Source organism: Talpa occidentalis, unplaced genomic scaffold, assembly GCF_014898055.3.
Source record: "Talpa occidentalis isolate TD23 unplaced genomic scaffold, MPIMG_talOcc4v2.1 talOcc4.9, whole genome shotgun sequence".
Classification (NCBI taxonomy): domain Eukaryota; kingdom Metazoa; phylum Chordata; class Mammalia; order Eulipotyphla; family Talpidae; genus Talpa; species Talpa occidentalis.
Genome location: NW_023605305.1, coordinates 82,879,184 through 82,901,614, shown reverse-complemented (window position 1 = coordinate 82,901,614; position 22,431 = coordinate 82,879,184). Strand labels below are relative to the sequence as shown.

Below are 22,431 nucleotides of genomic sequence, written 5' to 3'. Positions count from 1 at the left end.
GCTCATGATATTGGTAGATCCTCTTCAAGCTCTCGGTGTTCTCATCTCCATGCATGAAAGTCTCATTTATCAAGTTTTGGCAGAAATGGAACATCTTCGATGAAGTCCTTCCTGATTTGCTCTCACCCTCTTCATCTTACTTTTTTCAGCTGGAAAAACACTCTGACCTTGTAAAATACAGGGTGTGGCCCTGTCACCATGCGGGACCCTTACCTGAGTCAATTCTCCACCCAAAATCCCAGAAAATCGAGTGACTACATACATCCCTACATCTAGTTTTGGCATCTATACTGGCTGATGAGTTATTGTGATAATGAAAGTCCAGCTTTGGAACTGGGTTCAAATCCCAGCTGTCACTGGGATACACACACTGCAATACACACTGCACAGAACCCATAGACTTTAAGACTGTGGCCAACAGAAAGAGGGACAAACAGCATTTAGTATGGTGCCCGCACAGCTCATTAAATCTTAGTTCCCATCTTCCTTTGAAAACTCAGCAGTCTAGAGTGTAGGGTTACACTTGGGGGAGACTAGACTAGAGATCTGGAAGGACAGGAACTCTTCTCTATACTGGCAGTGCAAGTCAGCTTGTAAGATGCATTTACCCAGTGAGAGGCAAAACAAACCATTAGTGCTGTATCTCCTTCCATTCTCTTTCAGGTTGTGTGCTTAGGAATCAACATGGGGTGGGGGTTGTTGCTAGGGAAGGGCCACAGGCAGGACTGGCTAGCTGCAGTGCTGTTTCAAGTCTCACATGATATTTGGGGAGGATATCAGATCCCACTTATTCTTTAAGGTATAGGTTGCTTAACATTTCTTTTTCTTCATTTTGGGTCCTAATTGTCTATTCTGGGGAAACAGAAAATGTCCCCCAACCAAAGTCCTGTTATGGGGGTCATAGATGCAGGGGAAATTGACCCCAGAGGGAATCCCCCACCTCATCAAGGAGCACTCACTATGTGTGAGTGTGGAGAACTGCAGTACTCCAGTCCAGGTTCAGCACCTCCAGGCTCCCACCACCTCAGAACCCGAATGCACCTGCTGCCTTAGACAACTCTGTCCTGGGTCCCAGACTTCACGGGGCATCAGCTTTAACAGAAACTTCCGCAGATCACCGAGAGCTGGGATACGACCAGAAAAGGAGACCAAGAGGCCGGTTTCACTAGTTCAGAAGCAGTTTTAATGGAGATGGAAATGTGTATCAACTCAAATGTGTACCCCAAAATACAAAGCAAAATATGATTCATCTTCAGCTGCATAGCAAATATGATTTAAGAATTCAACATCATGATTTGATCACAACCGTAAATATAAGTCACCATAAATAAATGTAAATTCATTGTACAAAAATCCCCAACAACTCTTAATACAAATATGGTACATTTGACAGTTTCTGAAACAGAATTTTTTTAAAACTCTTTAAAACCTAAGTTTTTTTTCCTGGTTCTTAGACACACAAAAGTTAAAAGGGGGGGGCACAGTCAGACCAGGGAGGAAAGATAGGGAACCTGTTTGGTGTTTATAAATAAATGCTGCTGGCATGTCGGGGCAATGAGATGTCTATCCTGAAGGTGAAGCCCTCAATTTACTGAGCTTGAGTCTTGAGAGTAGTGGGATTCTACCCAGTGGGTCCAATTCAGGGATACAAATGCAGAGTGGGTGGGGTGGGCTGTTGAAAGAGCAATGCCATCCACTGGATGACCCAAATCTCCACAAAAGCCACAGTTAGGAAGATGGAATAAGCACTACATCTTCATACCCAGTCATTTGTCTGTAGGAGCAAGCCAGCTACTGCTCCTGCACAGAACTGAAGATTCAGAAGGCTCAGGAGCTTGGAGATACTGTGAGGTTTATGAAGGCGTGTTACCAGTTACTTCTATCACATCACCCCTCTCTTTACCTCTGGGGAATCAAGAGGAAAACACAGGAAATCAGATTAGGAAGAGACAGCTCCAGACAGGAGGATCTGCCTGTTCCCACACTGACCCACTTTCCTTCCCAACAAAGGTTTCCTTTTGTGGCTCAGAGGGAGCTCAGAGGCAAGGTTAGCAGTGTAGACGGCCTCTATGGCAGGGGTCCTCAGACCTCCATTTGAATCATTCAGATACTGTGTGGAAAGTGAAGATTTCTCCACTCTACTGCCAGATGCAGGATGAGAGGGTTTAGGGTGAGGTCCAGCAACCTTCATCACAGGTGCTAATTGCAGGAAGCCTGACGTAGGTGGCCCCTGGACCATACTTGGCGAGCCACACCTCTCCTCCCTGGTGAGGGTGAGTGTATCACCCAGACCTCTTGCTGTGGACACTCCTTGGCTCTTTCCATGGGCTTAAAATAGGTCAATTAACTAAGGGAGCCACTCCTATTCTTCTGCCCTAAGGGAGAGAATCATTATAGTTTGGTCTCCTCTCTTCCCTGGTCTGAGGAAGAAAGAGCAAGTGTCTTTATGTGTTCTTACAAGTTCAAGATCACAGACTCCCCCTGAAGATGAGGTGGTGAGGAATCAGACGACAACTTCCCAAAGGCTCCTGTCCCTCTCCACAGCACCCCCTAGCTCTGTGGGAGACTCCATGGTCAAGCTTGGCAAATGAGTAGCTGTGTCTTGGTGAGGTCCACACCCACCTCAAACTCTCAGCTAAGGGACATGAAGGGAGTTGAGAGCCACAGATAAAATGTCCCTGGAATCTTTTAGCTTCCTCAACAGCGAGTGTCCTGATTCACTAAACCAGGACCCTTCTTTGCTATCAGAAAAAAGTGTTATTTATACTCCCCCGACCTTGTGATGATTTTGGCTTCTCTTGAAATAACCTCTTTGTATTTCTTTCTCATGGGAGTTTTCCTTGATGAGTCTACAAAGAAGGGGTCCCTCATTTGGTGTCTGGCAGACACCATGAGCAACACGTGCCTGCTCTGTTCAATGCTGCACCCCAGTGTCCACGCCCTGAGCACTTGGTGTTCCAGATCTGTTTAATGAATCAAGGACCCATCCCCCATCCAGCTGCCCAGGTATCAGACAGCTTTCAGTTTAGGGCTCTGGAACTGCTGGCTGTGTTCATAAATACCAACCACTTTCCCACCCTGATTCTACTCAGTGGGACACGGGGAGAGCGCATTCCTGAGTTCTTTCTGGGAGTGTCCTGAGAGCGGTGTTAGGATGTGATCTGGGGCGTCTAGAGAAGGCCAGAGTCAACACCATCTACCAAGGCACCAGTACCAGGAACCTCATGCTTTTTTTACTATGGATCTCAGTAGCCGGCCCAAGAGTACTCTTGCCGTAGAATCCCTGGCATCTGGAGCAGAATCCCTGGTATCTGGAACTGGGGGTAGCAAGTCAGAGGAGGTATGAGGCCAGTAAGCAGAGGCTTGTCGGTCAGGCCAGGCTGACACTTTAGGGCACTGCCACACTCTTCTCTTGATTTCTGAGACTTCAGTCTTGGGGTCGCACATGGGCATTGGGTAGGAAGTCGCCCTCTTGGGGGGAGGTTTCAGGAAGCAACTTCTGATGAGGGTAGGGCTGTGAGATGATGAAAGGGTAAAGCTAGGGTTCTTACCATAGAAGAGTGAACAAAGAAAGAAAAAGCACATACTTCCCTGTTTCTTTTTTTTTTTTTTTTCATTTACACTATGGAAAAACCACCATGGAGATGTCATGGAGAGCATGCACAGGCCCAGCCCTTAGGAGTGGTGTAAATGTGTTGGGGACGTTCTTGTTTGCTTCAGGTCCATCCCACATGTTGTCCACTTGGACCATGTTGCAGGCTGGCCTTGGATTTCTCTCTCCTGCTTTTCTTCTGCTCCAGGTTGAGGGTCTGCAGCCGGTCACTGCCAGCTAGCAGGTGGTGGCCAGGGACTGGTGGATGGGTGGCTGGAAGCAGCGCACATGCTCCACTGTGGAACTGTCTGTCTCCACGGACTTCATATACTTGTTCAGGATGGCAAACACCTCATTGTTCAAGATTTGGTACTTCCTGATCCTGTCTGCCATCTTCTTCAGGGGCTGTAGAGGGGACAGACACATGCAGGTTAGGGCAGAAGGAGGGAGCAGAGAAATAAAGCACTAGCAATGGAAGAATTCAGTGAGGTTGGAGTTCAGGGTCTTGAACCATATAGACCAATCGAATAGAGAGTCTAGAAATAAGCCTTCCATATATAGGTCAAGTGATTTTCAACAGTGGTACCAAGGCCATTTAATAGAGAAAGGACAATATTTTCAACAAATGGAGTATCAAAGAATAAAGTTGAATCCTTAAACCATATTTTAAGAAATTATCTCAAAATGGATTAAAGCCTTAACCATAAGAGCTAAATAATGAAAAATTCCTAGAAGAAAACACAGAGGAAAAGACTCATGACATTTAATTTGGCAGTAATTTCTTGGATATGACACTGAAACACAGGTAATAAAAGAAAAAAATACTGGATTACATAAAAATTTGTCTGCATCAAAGGACACATGAGCAGAGAAAGGCAACTCATGGGATAAAAAAATATTTGCACATCACAGATCTGATCTGGGATTAATATCCATAATATATAAAGAACTCTGCAATTCAACATTAAAAGTAACTATATTAAACAGCAAGAAAAAAACATGAATAGACATTTCTCCAAAGAAGATAAGCAAATAGCCAATAAACACATAAAAAGATGTGAAACTACAATGAAATATCACTTCATGCCCATTAGTACGGCTATTACCGCAAAACAAAAAAAAACCCCAGAAAATCACACATTCTGGGAAGGATGTGGAGAAAAAGGAGACCGTTGGGCATTGCTGCTAGGGATGTTGCAGCCATAATGGAAAATAGTATCACAGTTCCTCAAAAATTAAAGCGAGAAGACCACACAACCTGGCAAAAAATACCACGTCTATGTATTTACCCCGAAGAAATGGGAGTGGAGACTTGCACAGATATCTGTACTCTCATGATCGTAGCAGCATTATTTACAACAGCCGAAAAAGGTTGAAGCAGCTCAAGAAGGATGAATGGATAAGCACAAGGTGGGGAAGAGTCATGGTGAAACTTGAACACGTTATTCTAAGGGCAATACACTTGTCACCCAAGCACAAATATGCAGGCTTCCACCTTTGTGAGGTAGCCAGAGTAGAGAATGGGCCGTCATGTTGAAGGGACACAGAGTTTCCTCTGGGGGAGATGAGAAACTCCTGACCACGGATGGTATGATGGTTGCATAACTGTGCGTGTACCTAATGTAATACCACATACTCACAAATGGGTAAATGGCCAATTCTGTTCTGTAGATTCTCCCACATAAACAAAGATCCTTCATGAGGTGGTTCCTGCCTCTCTCCCCTCTTGGCTTGTCCCTGAGACCCATCCATGGTTTCACCCACACATCTTTTCACCTCTGTGCCTTTGCTCTAGCTGCTGTCTTGCACCCTGGTTACTTGCTGCTGGTCATTATGGACTTAGGCCAAGCATCTCTCCACAGAAGCCTTCTCCACTCCCCTGCTCCAGGCACCCTCAGCCTGGTTTAGATGTTCCTTTATGATGTCCCACAGCAGGCTTCTCACCCCATCTCTGAGCCTGCACACAGCAGTCACCTCTGCAGCCTGGTGTGCATGGCAGGTGCATTTCAGGCTGGGAGGCAGCCTTGCCTTGTGGGGTGACCTGATTCATCCTTGGGGTTGGGAGCCAGTGAGTCAGGGCCTCCTACAGAAGGTCCAGCATAGACAGTCTGCACCCCCCTGAGGTGTGGGGTATGACCTCCATAAGCAGCCCCCCCATTTCTGTCCTGATGCCAGGACTGGCCCATCTCCCAGGCCACTCACCACGTTCTTGATGATTTCGTCCTTCCCGTCCTGTCTCTGGACTTTGAGCAGGTGGTAGCAGAAGTCAAACAGGTCAAAGCGCCGCTGCTGACCCAGCAGGACGATGATGGAACAGCCAGCCCAGTTCAAGCCGTCTCCGAAACACTGCCTGTGAACAGAGAGGGGGCAGTGGGTGAGAGCGGGAGAAGATGGGGCAGAGTGCCCTTGGCCTGGGCCAGAGGTCTGCTAGTGACAGGCCCAGTCCTAGGCCCCTTGTCTTAATCTAATGGGGTATAGGGCTGTTGTGAGTATGGGCTCTGGGCCTGTGGTTTTATGAAGAGACCTTCCAGTCACAGAGATTTTAGTCTCTCACCCCGTTAATGACAGGAGAACAGCTTTGGAGGCCCAACAAGGTTGCAAGGAAAATTCAACCAGCCCTTGAGACTGACAGAGGTCACAGCTTAAGGAGACTCTGTCTTGGCTTGTAAAGGGGCCAGAGGAACAATCTGGAACTTTAGGGCCATTTCAAGCCAGGCTATAGTGAACTTCGAGGGCAGGGACTGGGTGCCATGGGTGAAAGCGCAGTAGTGGTGCATGTGTGTGTGGTGTCTGAGAGTCCTCTTGGGTCTGGAAAAGTCAGCCTGCAGGCCTCCAGCTCCCATCAGCAATCTGGCAAATTAGGAGGCTGTGGAGTCACCTCTGCTGTCTTTCTTGTCCTCCAGCAGCAGCCCCCACCTACACCAGACAGTTCCTACTCCCCACAGCTGCGATAACTCTGAAAATAGCCTGCCTACTCCAGTCCCAATCCCTGGAGAGCCTGCTTGCTCCCCTCTTGTACTTTTCCCTTAAGGTTCTAGACTCCTTAGGGGCAGGCCTGGTCTGCCTTCTTCACCCCTTGGGTTCTAGATATGTCACTGGTTTTGTGAAGAAAGAACCAGGCTCTACTTCTGTCTTTCCTGAGGTCAGGATGGAGGCTCAGGAGCCATAATGTTAGGCCCTGACCTCTGCGAGGAAAGCTTTCCCCTATTCCTGAACACTGGAGTGTGTTGGGGTTCAGGTGTGCAGTGAGGGTCTTGATGCTGAGCCCTTCCAGGTTTCCTCCCACCCCTTCCCTCAGTCTGGCCTCCAGTCTTGGTAGACTAAGCCTGAGGGCTTGAAGCCCCTTGTGTAGACTCATTTCTGCCTCCCACGGTTCTTGGCCTTCTGGAATGTCCTTTTCCCTGTCTAAGGGCCAAGTGCTATGCAAGTCCAAGGTTCAGTTCTAGTCTGTGAATTGAATTTGACAAGCCCTTGTCTCTCCTCTCAGGCACCTGTCACCTTCCTGCCCTGGCTGCCAGCATCCTCATTCCATGGACCTCATCTCTCCCCTGAAGGCCAGGGCCCATCTACTGCTGCTCTGCATCACTGTCTGTCTAGCACCCAGTGTGGTGACCAACAGGGCACACCTGGGAGACACCAGGTCTGGGTTTTCTACTGCAGGGAGGCAAATATAGGAGCAAAGAAAATATGGCACTCAAGCAAGTCACAAGAATGCTGGGTTTCTCAGCACCTATAAAAGTTATGTGTATACTGCAGTGTCATCTATTAAACATGCAAGAGCACTATGTATCTACCTTGATTAAAAAACATTGGCTAGACAATGCTACCCAGTGTCTGAGCCTTCAATAAGTTGTGATCTCTCAACAGGTGGCAGGTCATGAAAACAACCAGTGTCTGCGAAGCGTGTGGTATGTGTTCTGGCCATATGAGCTCAACAAACACTTGCTGGACAGCCCACTTGGCCCCTCCTCCTGGCTGAGCTCTGGGGACCCTGGGACTTTCAGTGGGAGACAAGCAGGTCAGGGTGACTCTGCCTTCCCAGGAGAGGGACTCACTCAGCTGTGAACTCATTGGTGCCCACAGGGATGCAATAGACGAACTGCATGGCGCTCCAGAGCCGGTGGAACTCCACACACTCGTCCACATGCATGACGCCATTGGTGGGCGGTGGCCCCCGCCAGATGGGGTCCTGCAGGTAGCTCCGAATGCGGGTCAGGATGACCTCGAACATGGACAGCCCGCAGCACAGACGCTCCTTGGTCAGCAGGTCGCCCTCCCGGGCGATGGCGATTTGCTGGGAAGGGAAATACATGAACCTTCACTGAGCATCTCGGACCAGCAGTCCTCTGGCTGGACAGCCCCCAGCCCCAGGGCACCCACGTGATACACCTGAGTGCCACAGTGGGGAGTCTGTGGCAGGTCTGACTTGTGGTCAGTAAAATCTAGGAGCCACTGATACAGGAAGAATTTTACAAATGTCCACCCACTCCTATAAGGGCGTGAGAGGGAGCCACTAAAAGACTGAGATAGTAGCACGGCTACTGGTCTTTCTGCGATGGCAAGACCATTGCAACCACCAGCTCATACTCAGTGTGTGACACACCAGTGCGTGCTTGCTGTTCCAAGCATTTGAGAAGTACTGGTGCCACCTATTTCTCCTGGCAACCCTGTGAATTAGGTGCATATTAATCCCCACTTTACAAATGAGGAAACCGAGTGTCAGAGAGGTAGCTGGTGAGTTAGCAAAGCAGGGATTTGACTCCTGGTGGTGTGGATCTATGTCAAATTGCAGGTTGAAGAGAAGGGCTATGCTGCAGTCCTGCTAAAAACCATCAACAACACACAGGCAAACAAAACTCTGTGCGTGTGTGTGTGTGTGTGTGTGTGTGTGTGTAGAACATTGTAGGATGAACATCAGTTGTGGGAGTGGATGGGCTTGGAGAAGTGGGTGGAATCTCTGCTTTTCACTTTGCATACTTCTGCATACTTGGATGTGTTACAAAGAGCATATGTTACTCTTTTAAAACTTGCCACTGATTTTATAGAACTATTTCCTGCAGTTAGAAGTCTTCTAGCCATTGTAAATGGTCTCTATTAATAATTTAAACTGGCTTCCCATCTGTGTCCTGGATGCAGCAGCGCCAATTATAAGCTAGACAAGCACATCAAAATATATCAGAGCCTGCATTATAAATACAAATACCTATGGTAGAGGTCCTAAGAGCCATCTGCAAAGCCAGACAGATATGAAAATCTGAGTTCAGAGTCAAGTCTCCAAATCTAGGGACAGACCTAAGAGGAGCTGGTTTCTGAGACCAAGTGGCCCACAGGGAACCTCTGGTATCAGTTCCCTGAGATAAGGGCTCTGCAGAAAGCTCATTTTACAGGGGTAGGGAGAAGCTGGCCTCACTTCCCTTTGTCAGTCTTCTCTCTGGAGCCCCCAGAAAGAGGGCAGTTTCTAAATGAGTCCATAGAGGGAAATATATCAGCAAACACTAACGCTGAGGCCTGTTAGGAAAGTGGGCCATGAGTGTGGTTGTCATGACAACTTAAAACTAAAAGAAATCTAGGGAACAAAAACATGAATTGGGGAAGAAGCATTTGACAAATATGTATTTCAAACAGAGAAGAGACGGGGGGCTGAATCCCAGTGACTCATAGTTCAGTGGGCAAAGAGAGGACAGCTCCGGGGCAGAGAAGAGGCCACTCAGGTTGGCAGTTAACAAGAAATAGCTCTTTCTGAAAAATCAGGCCCAGTGTGTGCCTCTGGTCTCACTTAATGTCCTTTATGTTGATATGGTAATGGCCCTGACTGATGGAAAGGCGGGAGGGGGGGGGGCAGTTGAACTAGAGCAGTGTAAGTTGTTAATTAGAAAGCAATGACTTGTTTATAAAGACACAGACCTGTCAAAGGCAGGGACAGGTTGAAAACCTGGCTATGCAGACGCCTGATCTAAATAGAAACTAATGGGTGGTCTCATAACATACCTCTGAAGTGGTATAAATTAGGCACTAACTTTGAGCCAATTTGCTCCAAGGTTTGGCAAGAGCCCCTGGGGTCTCTTCACCCCAAGAAACAGCCTCCCCCCTGCAGGTGGATGGATGCCAGGAATTCCCGGGGACCGGGTCCTGCCTGCTCTATAAGCTGATCTCCTGAACTTGGCCAAGAGGTTCAATACCCGACCTCTTTTGCTGCCAGCTGAACACTGTGCTTTTATTATTGCAATGTGGGTACCCTCTCAATAAATACAAATGGTGATCATATGCGTTTGGCTTGAGTTGTGAGACCTTCCCACTGTGGAAGTTAGCGCTCTAGATTATCAGACCTGATAAAGCACCTGGTAGCTCTACATTGGAATTTGATCTCACCTTCAGAGAGAGGGTGCTTGGGAAAGGAAGAAGTGCAGATTATAATAAAGGACCCGTTATTTGTTCTCAAGTCACAAATATTTTTCTTCATAAATTAATGCAGAAGTAGAGATTACTTGTTACTCCCTGGTGCATTAAGTCTGAGTCAATCAGTGTCTGATGGTTGTGGGGAAGGGAGGGTGAGTGGGAACTAAAACATTAACAATGGGATTTGTAAGTCTGCTCAGATTTTGAACTTAGGTGCCCCCGACCACAGCCAACCAAAGGCCGCTTCGCTGAAATAGTACAGGCTTTGTCCCTTTCCTCAAAATAGTGTTTATCTTACAGTTCTTCCTGTGAGCTATAAAACATAGCTTCATAAAATCTGGAAAGCAATTTTTTTAAGTTATAAGAAAATAAAAATTTCCCATAAATCCATTACCCAGAGAAGCACATTCCTAAAATACTGATGTATGATTTGTGTTTGTGTTTATGATGTGTGTGTGTGCATCTATACTTCACTGGGGTTGGATTGGGTTGTCTGTATCGCTTTTTTCTTTTACAGTATCAGCCATCCAAACAAACCATTTCCTTCAATATTTTCAGTAATGTGATTTTTTTATGGCTACATAAATGGCCACTGATACACCTTCCTTTACTCCCTTCTCTACTCTTGTTGATTATCTTAAATGGTTTACGAGTTTTCATTATTACAGACAGTTCTTAGTGCTTTTTGAGCTTCTCTCTGATGATTTCTTTAGAATAAACCCTTAGAACTGTTTGGTTGAAGAGTCCAAATATTTGGTTGTCAGAAAAGTCATGACTCCTTTCTATGTTTTTGTTTTTAAGATTTATTTATTTATGCATACAAGAGCAGGGTACAGGCCAGAGATGCAGGGGGTAAGAGGATTCACCAGAGACAGAGCGGGGAACAGAACAGGCAGACTACCTGAAAGACACTTCTGAGGGAAGCAGAAGGCAAGTCAGGAGAGGTCTGCTGCACCATGTGGGTTTCTCTCTGGCCGGCTGGGGATCGAACTAGTGCTGCAGAGGCTGCAGATTGTTTCATAGTGCGTTGCTTAACCCCTTGTGCCACCAGGAAGGCCCTCTTTTCTATGTTTTTCAAGCAAAAATTTGTCATGACTTTTCCGACAACCCAATATTTCACAAGGCTTTGCTATGTAGTGGCAAACTAGCACGGAGAAATGCTGACCTATCTGTGCAAAGCCTGTCCCCTTGATTCTCTGCTGTCATGGCAGAAAGGTCTTTGCCAACTTGAGAGATGTAAAACCATACCTTGTCCTTTCACACCCTGTTTCATTCATTGTTTGCAAGGCTGAATACTCATTCCTATGTTTGTGGGCATTTACATATTTTATGTCATGACTTTTCTTTCATGTCCTATCTTCTTTTGGTATGTCTATTATTTTCTTTTTGCTCTGAAAAAGATGGTTTGCTGAGAAAGCCCTCCACTTGCGTTATTTTATGCATTTTTTCTCTATTACACTTAGTGTTGCTGGGAGGAAAGTGCTATCTCAATCCACCTCCTTTATCCCATAGTTCATGTTTTGGGGGGATCTTTAACTTATTTGTTCATCCTAACTATCATGAAATGCAGTTCATTTCAGGAGGCAAAACAGCTATTAAGTTCATTTCCTAATTAGCAAGACATAGTAGACAGATGTGGAGTGTCTAACATTAAATTATGGGACAATTCAGGGGTGAAGCTGGGACAAGGACCCCCATCTTTGACTCCTCGCCAGAGTGTTCAAATCAAGTCCTTCAATTTGTCCCAGAAACAAAAGCAAACACTCTAATTCTGTTAAAACCTCCCAATTTTAAATAGCTGCAGCATTTCCCTGTCATTGACCTAGACGTGATGTGAGTCCCCCACATCCCCACTGGCATGGAAGCCAGTATTTTAACTTGTCTTTGATCTATGGGAGTACTAAGTTTAGGACTATTCCTGGAGGGCTAGACGATTTATAAAACTGACATTTCCTCTATGCTTTTGTTTGTTAAGTACTCAGCCTTTGACAACCTGAGACTTCTATCAGTTGCATGGAAATGTGCTTGCAGATGGGAAGGAATTCAGGCTGCTAAGTGGAAGCACATGCCAAGGTCTGGGTGCGAGAGGCCAGATTCTTGTAGAATGACACCACTCGTGGAGCAGACACATCTCTCTGTGCCGGCTAGGCGGGTTTCTCCCTAAAAGGCAATGAGAAGCTCTCTTCTGGTCTGTGAAGAACCCACATGCCACAGAGGGTGCAGTCAGGGTTTTCAGTGAAGGTAGGTGGCAGGCAGGGCCCCAACAAGGGCTGCTTGTCAGTGTAACACCCAGCAAATGGATTCTGCAATGCACCCCAAATACCTGCCATGTTTTTGGAGAGAAGAGGCTACTTCTGCCCCCCGTCCAGGATGTGAACCCTTCTTGTCTGCAGACTTGGGACCATGGGAGAGAGGACGCTGGAAGGCAAGGCCCAGAGCTGACTAAATCTGGAAACTTTTCAACAGTCAGCCTTTGGTCCACCAGGCGAATACCTCATTTTTTTGCCACAGGGCCTATCTCCTCTGGCTGACTGCTCCCCCTGGACCTCCAAACTTGCAGACCCTAAAATCAACTTGCAAGGAAGGAGACAGCACAGGTGCTTCACTGCTCTTTTCCCCTCATTTTCTCCTCTTTTCCTGATGCCCCCTGTAGAGTCTCTGAGATTTCTGAAGGTGGGGGTCCTGTCTTATCCAGCTCCATTTTCACAGCTTTGTAAAAATTAGCAAGAATCATAGAATGAACACATGAGCTGATTCACCTCTGAAAATCTGAGAACATGACAGAGAAAATGGAGGCCTTTGTCCCTGCCCCCCACCCATGCCTTGCTCATCTCTCTTCAAATGTTGCCACCAGTATGAAGCAGGTCTGTGTTTGTTTCTAGGAAAACTTTTACTTCTACGGTTGCTTTTCTGTTTTTCAATGGTATCATTCTATAGGGTGCAACTTGGCTTCCTCCACTTAGCTTTGTATTTAAGGTCTGACCATACGATGCATCTAGATTAAATTCTTCCTTTTCATTATTTTGTGGTAATTATTCAGCATTGAGCTGCTACACCACAGTTTATTTAGTTCTGCTGCTTTATATTTGGGTTGTTTCCTGTTTTTCACTTTACCAAACAACGCTACAATAAACATCTTGAGTTCTTGTATGCATTTTTCCTAGCAAGAGAGTCCAGGAGTGAACAGCTGGTTCACAGGATGGATGGAGTTTTAATTCCAAGAAAACTAAGCATATGTTTGCTATTTAATAGACATGTGTCTCACCATCTTCTTTCCTGACAGGATGGATGATCCAGAGTGGAGAAGAAATAAATGGGGCCTACGAGTCAGCAATCTCTTTCAAGACCTGTCCTGGCCACTAACAGCCTGTGTGAGGTTAGCCACTCTCTACTTTCTCTGAGCCCCAATTTCCCCAACTTTAAAAGGGCCAAATGCTCTCCCTCTGAAATTCCTTTTGGTTCTCAACTTCCTTATACCTGGGGTGTCCCGAGCCGCTCGATCAGAGGAACCAGGTGAAGCGGGGCGTACTTGGCTTCCAGACGTTTCATCCGTACTTCCAGGCGCTCCCCCTCTGTAACAGGAGCAGCAAGACAGAAAATGAGGTTTGGGCATGTGGTGGGGGTCAGAGCATAGATCAGAGAAGGAAAGCTTGGGGGCAGGTGGAAGAGCATGTAGACCTGTTCTGCAAAGTGTGATCAGAACCCATCACAAAGGAAAATGTTCAATGATCTCTGTCCCACAATGGAATCATCACTCCACGGGGTAGTGAGTTCCCTATCACTTGAAGGATTTAAATCAAGTCTAGCTAACAACATACTAGGAATGGTCTAGAAGGATCAAAGCACAAGGCTCAGAGCGTGATTTCCAATTTTGCAATTCTGTGACCAAATCTTTCCCCCTCTCCCCTTCTGACCGCAGATCTGAGTTTGTTGGGATTAAGTGAATGTGAGGTCAAAATGCAAGTTAGCCATCAGCTGTTGTGGGTGGCTTCTTACCTTTGATATAAACTCTAGGTAGGATGTTTTGGAAGGGCGCAGCATGTAGCAAATCACAGACTTCCTCCTGAGACTATAAACAGAGGTGGAGGGAGAGAAGGAGAAAACAATTTTCATGTTAAACCAGGAAGAATTTTCATTCCTAAAACTTGAGCCCTGGAGTCATCCAGACTTGGGTTCAAATTCTAGCTCTTCTACGTACTAGCTGTGGTATCTTGGGCAAGTTACTTAACCTTCTTTGCCTATTTATTTAACTACAAACTAAGAATGAGAGTAGAACCTGTTTTAACGGGCTGTTGTAAGGACTGGGTGAGAGAATGCACAGCCTCATAGCGTAGTCCCTGGTACTTTGGTAATATGTAATACATTTTTTTTCATTAAAATTTTACAAGGGATTTGTGAGGAATTCAAATGCATGACAGAGGAACCAAGCAAAGACGGTGGGCCCCAGACTACATTTAGCTGGTTGTGAGGCCTGTAGGTTCAAAGGAGTGGCTGGACTAATCTCTAATACATTAAATCCAGATGATTCTGGGTAAGGCCTGTGTCTGATGTTTTTCTGTACACTAGACACCAAGTAGTGAGGAAAAAAAGGATGAGAATCTATGACAGGTAAGTTCTGATGATAACTTGTTAAATATAAAAGTAAGCTTAAAAGCAAGCATGTACTGGGAGGGAAAAGTATGGGGGAGGACAGGTTGGGAAGATATGGTCTAATGTACTGAAATTAGTTCATGACCTCTGGATTTCAGAACGGAGAGAAGCCATCCTTTATTGGAAGTTGGTTCCTCTTCTTTAAACCATGAGTGTTCATGGTCACCATGCACATTAATTTGGTATTAGCTGTCTTAGCCAGATCAATTAGACAACAATAAGAAATAAAAGGAATCTTTATTGGAAAATAGGAAGCAAAACTGTCACTATTTGTGGATGACATAATAATATATACATTGAAAACCCTAAAGACCTCAATAAAAATGATTAGAAATAATAAGTACAGTGATGTGGAAATCTATATAACCAACGACGAGAAATCTTGTATTCCTATATACAAAAAAAATGAGCTAGAATAAAAGGAATCAAGCGAGTAATCCTTCTCACATTGTATCAAAAATGATTAACTACCTAGGAATAAATTGAACAAAGGAGGTGAAAGACCTATACAAACTATACCTATAAAAACTACAAGATATCGTTAAAGGAAATAAAAGAAAACACAAAGAAATGAAAAGATATTTTGTGCTCATGGATGGGGAGAATTAATTTTGTTAAAATGGCCATCTTACCCACAGCAATATAAAGATACAAAGCAATCCCTATTAAAATTTATAAAGAAATAGAACATACAAAACTAAAATTTATATGGAATCAATAAATTCCCCAAATAGCTAAATCAATCTTGAGGGGGAAAAAGAAGAAAAATTGAGCCCTCTCATTAATTAACTTCAAAGTATACTACAAAGCATCAGTAATTAAAAGGTACAGTATTAGAATAAAAATACAAATCACAGTACTAGAATAAAAAGATCAATACTGGAATAAAAGGATCAATGGAGTAGATGAAGAATCCAGAAATAAACCTGCATATATGTCAAGAGTTAATCTGCAAAAATGGTGCCACAGCCATACAGTGAAGAAAGGGAAATCTCTTCAACAAATGGTGCTGGGAAAAGTGGACAGCCATATGCAAAAGAATGAAGTTGGATCTCTCCTTAAATAAATTCAAAATGGATTAAAGATTTGGACACAAGACCCAAAGCCATTAAATAGATAGAAGAAAACACAGGTTATACATTCTATGACATTAGTCTTTTTTTTTAACTTTTAAAATTATTTATGATATATATATAAAACACATCACAGTTCATTTTTGTACAATGTTTGATTTCTCCTCTCAGGTGTAGTCCTATAAAATTCCCACTACCAAGTCACCTATGAACCATCACCTTAGTCTCTTTTGCTCTTCCTGTCCCTGTTTTAATCCCTCCCCCTCCCCTGCTGATTTATAGTTGCCTGCTGGTCTATGACATCAGTCTTATGCTAAGATTTGTCCTCAGTGTCAAGGGAAACAAAAGTATAAATAAACAAATGGGACTATATCAAATTAAAAAGTTTTTGTACAGCAAAAGGAAATAACAACAGAATGAAAATACAGCCTACTCAATGGGAGAAGATATTTATGCATCATACATCTTACAAGGAGTTGATGTTCAAGGCATATAAAGAACTCATACAACTAACCACAGAAACAAAAAATGGGCAGATATGAATAGACATTTCTCCAAAGAAGACTTACAGATAGCTAACAGGCACATAAAAAATGTTCATTATCACTTATTCCTAGAGAAATGCAAATCAAAACCACATGAGCTATCATCTCATACCTATGAAAATAGCATACATCAAAGACTAGTAACAAGTGTTGGCAAGGGTATGGAGAAAAAGGAACCCTTACACACTGTTGGTGGAAATGTAGATTAGTGCAACCAATTTGGAAAACAGTATGAAATTTCCTCAAAAAAAAAAATAGAACTATATAGTATGATCCAGCTTCTGGGTGTGTCTCCAAAGAATATGAAATCATTAACTCAAAGAGATATATGGACCCCTGTGTTTATTAAAGCATTACTTAGAGTAGCCAAGATGTGGAAAAACCTAAGTGCCATTGACAGATGAGTAAGTAAAGAAGATATGGTATATATGTGCTATTGGACACTACTCAACCATAAAAAATGAAATCTTGACATTTATAATAAAATGAAAGGAACTCAAGAAAAATATGCTAAGTCAGAAAGACAAAGATAAATATCAGATGACCTCACCTCTATGTGGAATATAAGGAAACAAAACCAATGACTAGATAAAACAAAATAATAATAAACCAGTGGACTCCAACAATACAACTGAAGTTACCAGTGGGGAAGAGGTAGGGGTGGGACCAAGGGTAGAGGGGGTCTAAAGGATGGTGGTGGTTTTCTCTTTTATTATTAAAAAAAATGTGGGTATTTAAAGTAGTTAAGATTCAGGTTTCATTCAACTCTGATACTCTTGGATCCTAAGCACCTGAGAAAATTTTGATTGTGGGCTTTTGTTATACAGGCTGGGTGGAACATGGCCATTCTGGAAATCTCTAGGGCTGGTTGTACAAGAGGGAATCTCTACCACCTCTACCTCTATCATGCCTAAGACATGATAGCTTCTTAATACTTAGTTATTAAATGAATGTTTCCCCTAAATGAATAAATAGATTCTTTATCCATGCAACAACCTCCAAGTAGAAAGATGCTATTCCATTCACCCAACAACTATGCATTGTACACCACGTACTGGTCGAGGCTTTGCAGATAGGATGTGGAACAAGTTAGACTAGATAATTTACCCTTGTGAAATTCACAACCTAGTTGATAGACTCAGATAAAAACAAGTCAACGTATCAGAAAAATTCAGATGGTGATAGAACACAACAGCATAATACAGACTAGAAAGAGTAGGCGTGGAGAAGGGGTTACCTGACTGAGGGTATTAGGCATGAATTTCTGAGAGGGAGATACTTGAATGAGAATGGAAAGAGGTAAGGGAACCAGCCTTGGAGAGAAGAATGCAAGAGAGCATTCCAGTGCAAAGGTCCTGTGGTAGAGAGTCGGCACAGTGATGCAGGGAATCGGTATAGACATGCAGGACTCAGGGTATAAACATGCAGGGAAGCCTTAATGATAGGGAAGGACTGGATCATGTGGGGTTGCCCTGGCATGGCATGAAGTATGGCTTTTATTTATTTTTGGATTTTATTTCAAGTGCAACGGGGAACTACTTAATATAACCGAGGACTAGTTTATGAAACTCTGTTGTCAAGTTTTCTTATTTTTTCTTGCTTCCAAAAATCTCAGTTGCCCCTGGGAAGGTCATTACTAGGAAAGTTGCCCATTGCACAAACTGTCACCTTTCTATTTTGTTAATGTGCATAAAGTTGATCGTGGAGGCCACCTGAAGGGTGAAAGCTGGGAACAGGCTCTGCTGCTTCACTCACCCCACATGATCAGCTGCTGGTAAAGGATCCTCTAGGGGAGTAGGGGAGACGGGGATGTCCTTATGCCCTCTGTAACCCCCAAGCTGCAAATTGCAGGACTAAGTTCTTTGGGGACATCCCTGCTGCCATGCTTTTGCATGTGCTCCACCTTATGATGCCATTTGTGACTGAAGGATGTGGTTTCCTAATAGAGATGGTGAAGTATTTGCCTGTGAGGTACCAGAGGACAACTGTGTGGCTATTTACATAATGAGGTGGCTACCTACTCTGCAGCACCTTTTCTGGAAAGTGTCTTTTCTTCATCTATTAGCTGAGGCCATTTTGACTGATGAAGGTCCCAGTTGGGAGTGCACACTCAGGCCTGTGTCAGGGATCAGAACAGAACAGCTTCCATTGTGGATGCTTACCCTCACGCGCCACTCCCTCCTGTCTCATCCCTGTCTTTGTTTTCTTTTTAAAAGATTTCTTTTTGTTTATTGATGCATATAAGAACTGGGGTGCAGGCCAGAGGTGTGGGGGATGAAAGAATTCACCAGAGACAAAACGGGGAGCAGAACAGGTGGGTCTACTGAAATACACTTCTGAGAGGAGCAGTGGGCAAGACAGGAGAGGTCTGCTGCGCCATGTGGGTAGCTCCCCGGCCGGGGATCAAACTCATGCTGCAGTGGTGGATGATTGATAGTGCTGAGACTTTAACCCCTGAGCCACCAGGGAGGCCCCTGTCTCATCTCTATCTTAAAGGACCCACACTGGCCTTCCACTCTGCTAGGAACCACAGCAGCCACAGTCTGAGAAGCCATGGGGCGGGGGGGGGTTCCTCTGAACCCCTACTCCTCATCCCCTATCTATTTCTACTCCAGACACGGCTGCTTGTTTGAATGCTGAAATGCTCCCCAGTTTCCTAGCTTAGTAAAGTCATCTCTCTATTTTTTTTAATTTAAATTTTATTTTTATATTCCCCATACAATTACAACCTCCTTATTTTCACCCCAATCCCTCCTTTCACCTCCCCCAACCCCCCATAGAGTGTCTCTGGTTCATAGTTGTTTGTTGATTTTGATATATTCTTTATTTGAGATCTCATCTCCTGCATCACAGAGAGTTCTCTGATGACTCACTGCCCCCGCCGGGCAGGTTCCTTCCTTAATCTTCTCAAGGAACCAAGTTCTTTTTTTTTTTTTTAAGATTTATTTATTTGTTTGTTTATTTATTTATTTATATAAGCACTGGGTACAGTCAGAAGCACGGGAGGGTGAGAGAATTCACCAGAGCCAGAGTAGGGAGCAGAGCAGGCAGAAGGACTGAAGTACACTGCTGAGGGGAGCAGCGGGTGGCAGGAGAGGTCTGCGCGCCATGTGGGACCCTCCTCCGGTGGCCGGGGAGCAGCCGGGGATCGAACCCGCGCTGCAGAGGCTGTGGACAGCTTCACGGCGCTGTGTTCCAACTGCCTGTGCCACAAGGGAGGCCTGACATCTAATATTCTTTAGGCTTCAGATGTACAGCCTTATAAATTCACCTATGTGTGGACTACATTATCTTCACCACAAAAGTCTGGTTCCCATCTATCACCATACAGTTGACCCCTTTTACCCCCCTCCATCCCCTTCCCTTCTAGTAACTGTAGCTGGATGATCCCCAACCTGTAGCTTACACTTTTTGTTAGAAAATTAGAACTAAGCAGGATGAAATTCTAACCACCCTTTGTTCCCTCTCCCTCTGCCCCTCCTTGATTAATCTCCAACTGTATTCCCAGGAATTTGGGGAACTGATTGTGTTACATCTCTAACAAGAATTCTCTGTGCCCCTTGGTGGCTGGTAGCAGCATCAAAAGCAAACATTTCTGGTTGTTGTGGGATGAGGATCCCAAAAAACATTCCCTGCTGAGAAATATAAACACTGAGACTTAGAATACCTGGCCTGTCTGGCACTTCCTCAGACCTGGAGATGTGGAGCCCTCACTCCTGTCACCTCCCACACCTCCTCACATTCCTCACCTCCCTTAGATAATTGCTGTGCTCCTGCTGTTCAGGGATCCAGCTTTTAGGGTGCTAGCCCTACCTTGGTGGCTACCTCGAAAAATTCCTTTGTAGAAAGTTCTCATGGCTCAGAGTCTGGTATTCTGGGAGGCAGGCAAGAGACCAGGTTTGGCTGCTGATGTAGCTGTGATTCTGTTCCTATGTCTAAGGGTACAATGTCCATTTTGACCGTATCCTACTCCCAGTGTGAGCACAGAGTCTGGGAGACAGTAAATGCTCAATAAAATATGTGGGATAAAATCTGAATGTCCTTGGCATGTGAGGCAGTCAACACTTAGGGTGGAATCTCCCCTATTTGGGTTTTCTGATCTACATGTTTCCCTTATAACTAAAGGGACTATTTTCTCTTTGGTGACACCTAGTGCCTTGTAGAAAAAATGGGAAGAATTTTAAACAAATGTTCCTTGTAGGCGGATTTTTAGGTGTTTTTTTTAATGATCATCCCCTTTTCCCTTCCTCTTTACTTTTCCTACTTCTACATGTTTACTCAATTTTCTACGTTGAACACATTACTTCAAAAAATTGATCAAAAAATTCTGAAAGTAACTAATTCTCAACTTAAAAATAAGGAGCTTTGGGGGTCTTGATGCTGGATCAGAGGGGAAGAAATGAAATCCTACCCTTGATCCAGCAAGAACAATAATGTACATGGTATTTGCTTTTTGTTTTTTTGGCTACACTTAAGGACAAATCACAGATGCAGAACAAATACAAATATTGCAAATAATACAGCTGTGACCATATGAAAATAAAAGTAGCCGAAGGGGGCAAAAGGGGGCATGTCAGGAGTAGAAGTCAGGAGTGTTAATTTCCTCTTTCATGGAAAAGAGCCAAGAGACTCATAATGTTACCAATAGAGGTGGAAGTAATTATCTTGGATTCCAAGGGAAAACAGTAAAAGTACTAAGTAATATAATCAAATGGTGAGGGGAGAGAAAGGAGAGAGGTAAATAAGCTAAAATCTCCTCTTTCCAACTAGGGAGTCAATGAGTATTGTCTAAAGTTGCTAATTAAGTAACAGAGGTGAGTCTCATGTTATTAAGTGTGTTGAGATAGGAGAACTAAAACTAGAACTAGGAGAACTAAAACCGGGGATCATTAGAACAGCTTGTCTTGGGGACTGGGGTGCAGGCAGGGAGAGGTACAGCCCAAGTAGGATGACATTATTCCTTATAAACTCATCTGTATTATTTGATTTGTTTTCATGTGCAATTAAGAGTGATATAAATGCAACAAAATGAGGAGGTTGGATTAATGGTCCCTAAGGATCCATCTCTAAAATTGCAAGTCTGTGACATAATCGTTAGCTCTTCAGAGGCAAGGACTGCTTGCTTGCTGAGCAGTAGGTATGTGACCGGTGCTTTGTACTCCTTGTCTGCTTTGGGTTTCAGAACATTCTGTAAGGGAAATTTATGGTCCCCCTCCTACAGGACAGGGCATGAAGGTTCTGGGGAGGTGAAGCTTCCTAAGCAGGTTAACCCCGAGGTAAGGAGCAGAAGGGCCGACATTTACATCTGGACCACCTCACTTCCACACCAGTTGCTTTTTCAAAGCAGCCCATGCAGCCACAGCCTTGGAAAGCTTGAAACATTCCCCCCACCTCATTACACAGATGCTTTATGAAAACACTTAACATTATTAAAAATAGAAACAGGAGAAAATGACTTAGAATCTCACCACCTGTGAAACTTTTTAGCTTCTCTCATAGCTGATAAGCTCACATCAGCTGTTGCTTTCTTTAGGTCATAGCTACTAACATTCTTTTTTTTTTTTTAAGATTTATTTTTATTTATTTATACAAGCACTGGGTACAGTCAGAAGTGCGGGAGGGTGAGAGAATTCACCAGAGCCAGAGCCGGGGAGCAGAGCAGGCAGAAGGACCGAAGTACACTGCTGAGGGGAGCAGCGGGCGGCAGGAGAGGTCTGTGCGCCATGTGGGACCCTCCTCCGGTGGCCGGGGAGCAGCAGGGGATTGAACCGGCGCTGCAGAGGCTGTGGGCAGCTTTGCAACCCAGCGCTCAACCACTGTGCCCCCGGGGAGGCCCACTACTAACATTCTTTAAACTTAAAAAATTGGCAGATGCAGTTTAAAGAGTGAAAAGAGCCTAGAACCATTTCTAGCAGAATAAACAGAAAATTACTGAAAGCTTTGTTTCCCCAGTAACCTCTATCCTGAATTTATGTAAGTAATTTCTTTGCAAGCAATTAATTTTTGAAGATCCATTGGTGTGAATCAAATGTACACAACCAGACCACTCATGAGGTCAATATATCCCTATAAAGTCCTCTTTCCCAAACCAAAGTTCTCTACTTTGCTAACCATCCCTCAAAGCTCCGATCACATCTACCCTTCTATGAGTCCCTAAGCCCCTCCAGTCTATAGT

At 44.4% G+C, this 22,431-nt stretch overlaps 1 protein-coding gene across 2 annotated transcripts in view; it reads right to left on the bottom strand.

Annotated features, from left to right (window-relative positions):
* Positions 1-1,167: 1,167 nt before the first annotated feature.
* The window catches only part of CYFIP2 (cytoplasmic FMR1 interacting protein 2), a 110,533-nt gene continuing 89,269 nt past the window's right edge, over positions 1,168-22,431 (bottom strand). For both annotated transcript variants that reach the window (XM_037501026.2, XM_054691835.1), the window contains 5 exons: positions 13,985-14,057; positions 13,466-13,560; positions 7,648-7,886; positions 5,795-5,942; positions 1,168-3,997 (listed from right to left, as the gene is read on the bottom strand). In XM_037501026.2, coding sequence (XP_037356923.1) covers positions 3,830-3,997; positions 5,795-5,942; positions 7,648-7,886; positions 13,466-13,560; positions 13,985-14,057 — 723 coding nt within the window. In that variant the 3' untranslated portion in view covers positions 1,168-3,829. The remainder of the gene's footprint in view (positions 3,998-5,794; positions 5,943-7,647; positions 7,887-13,465; positions 13,561-13,984; positions 14,058-22,431) is intronic.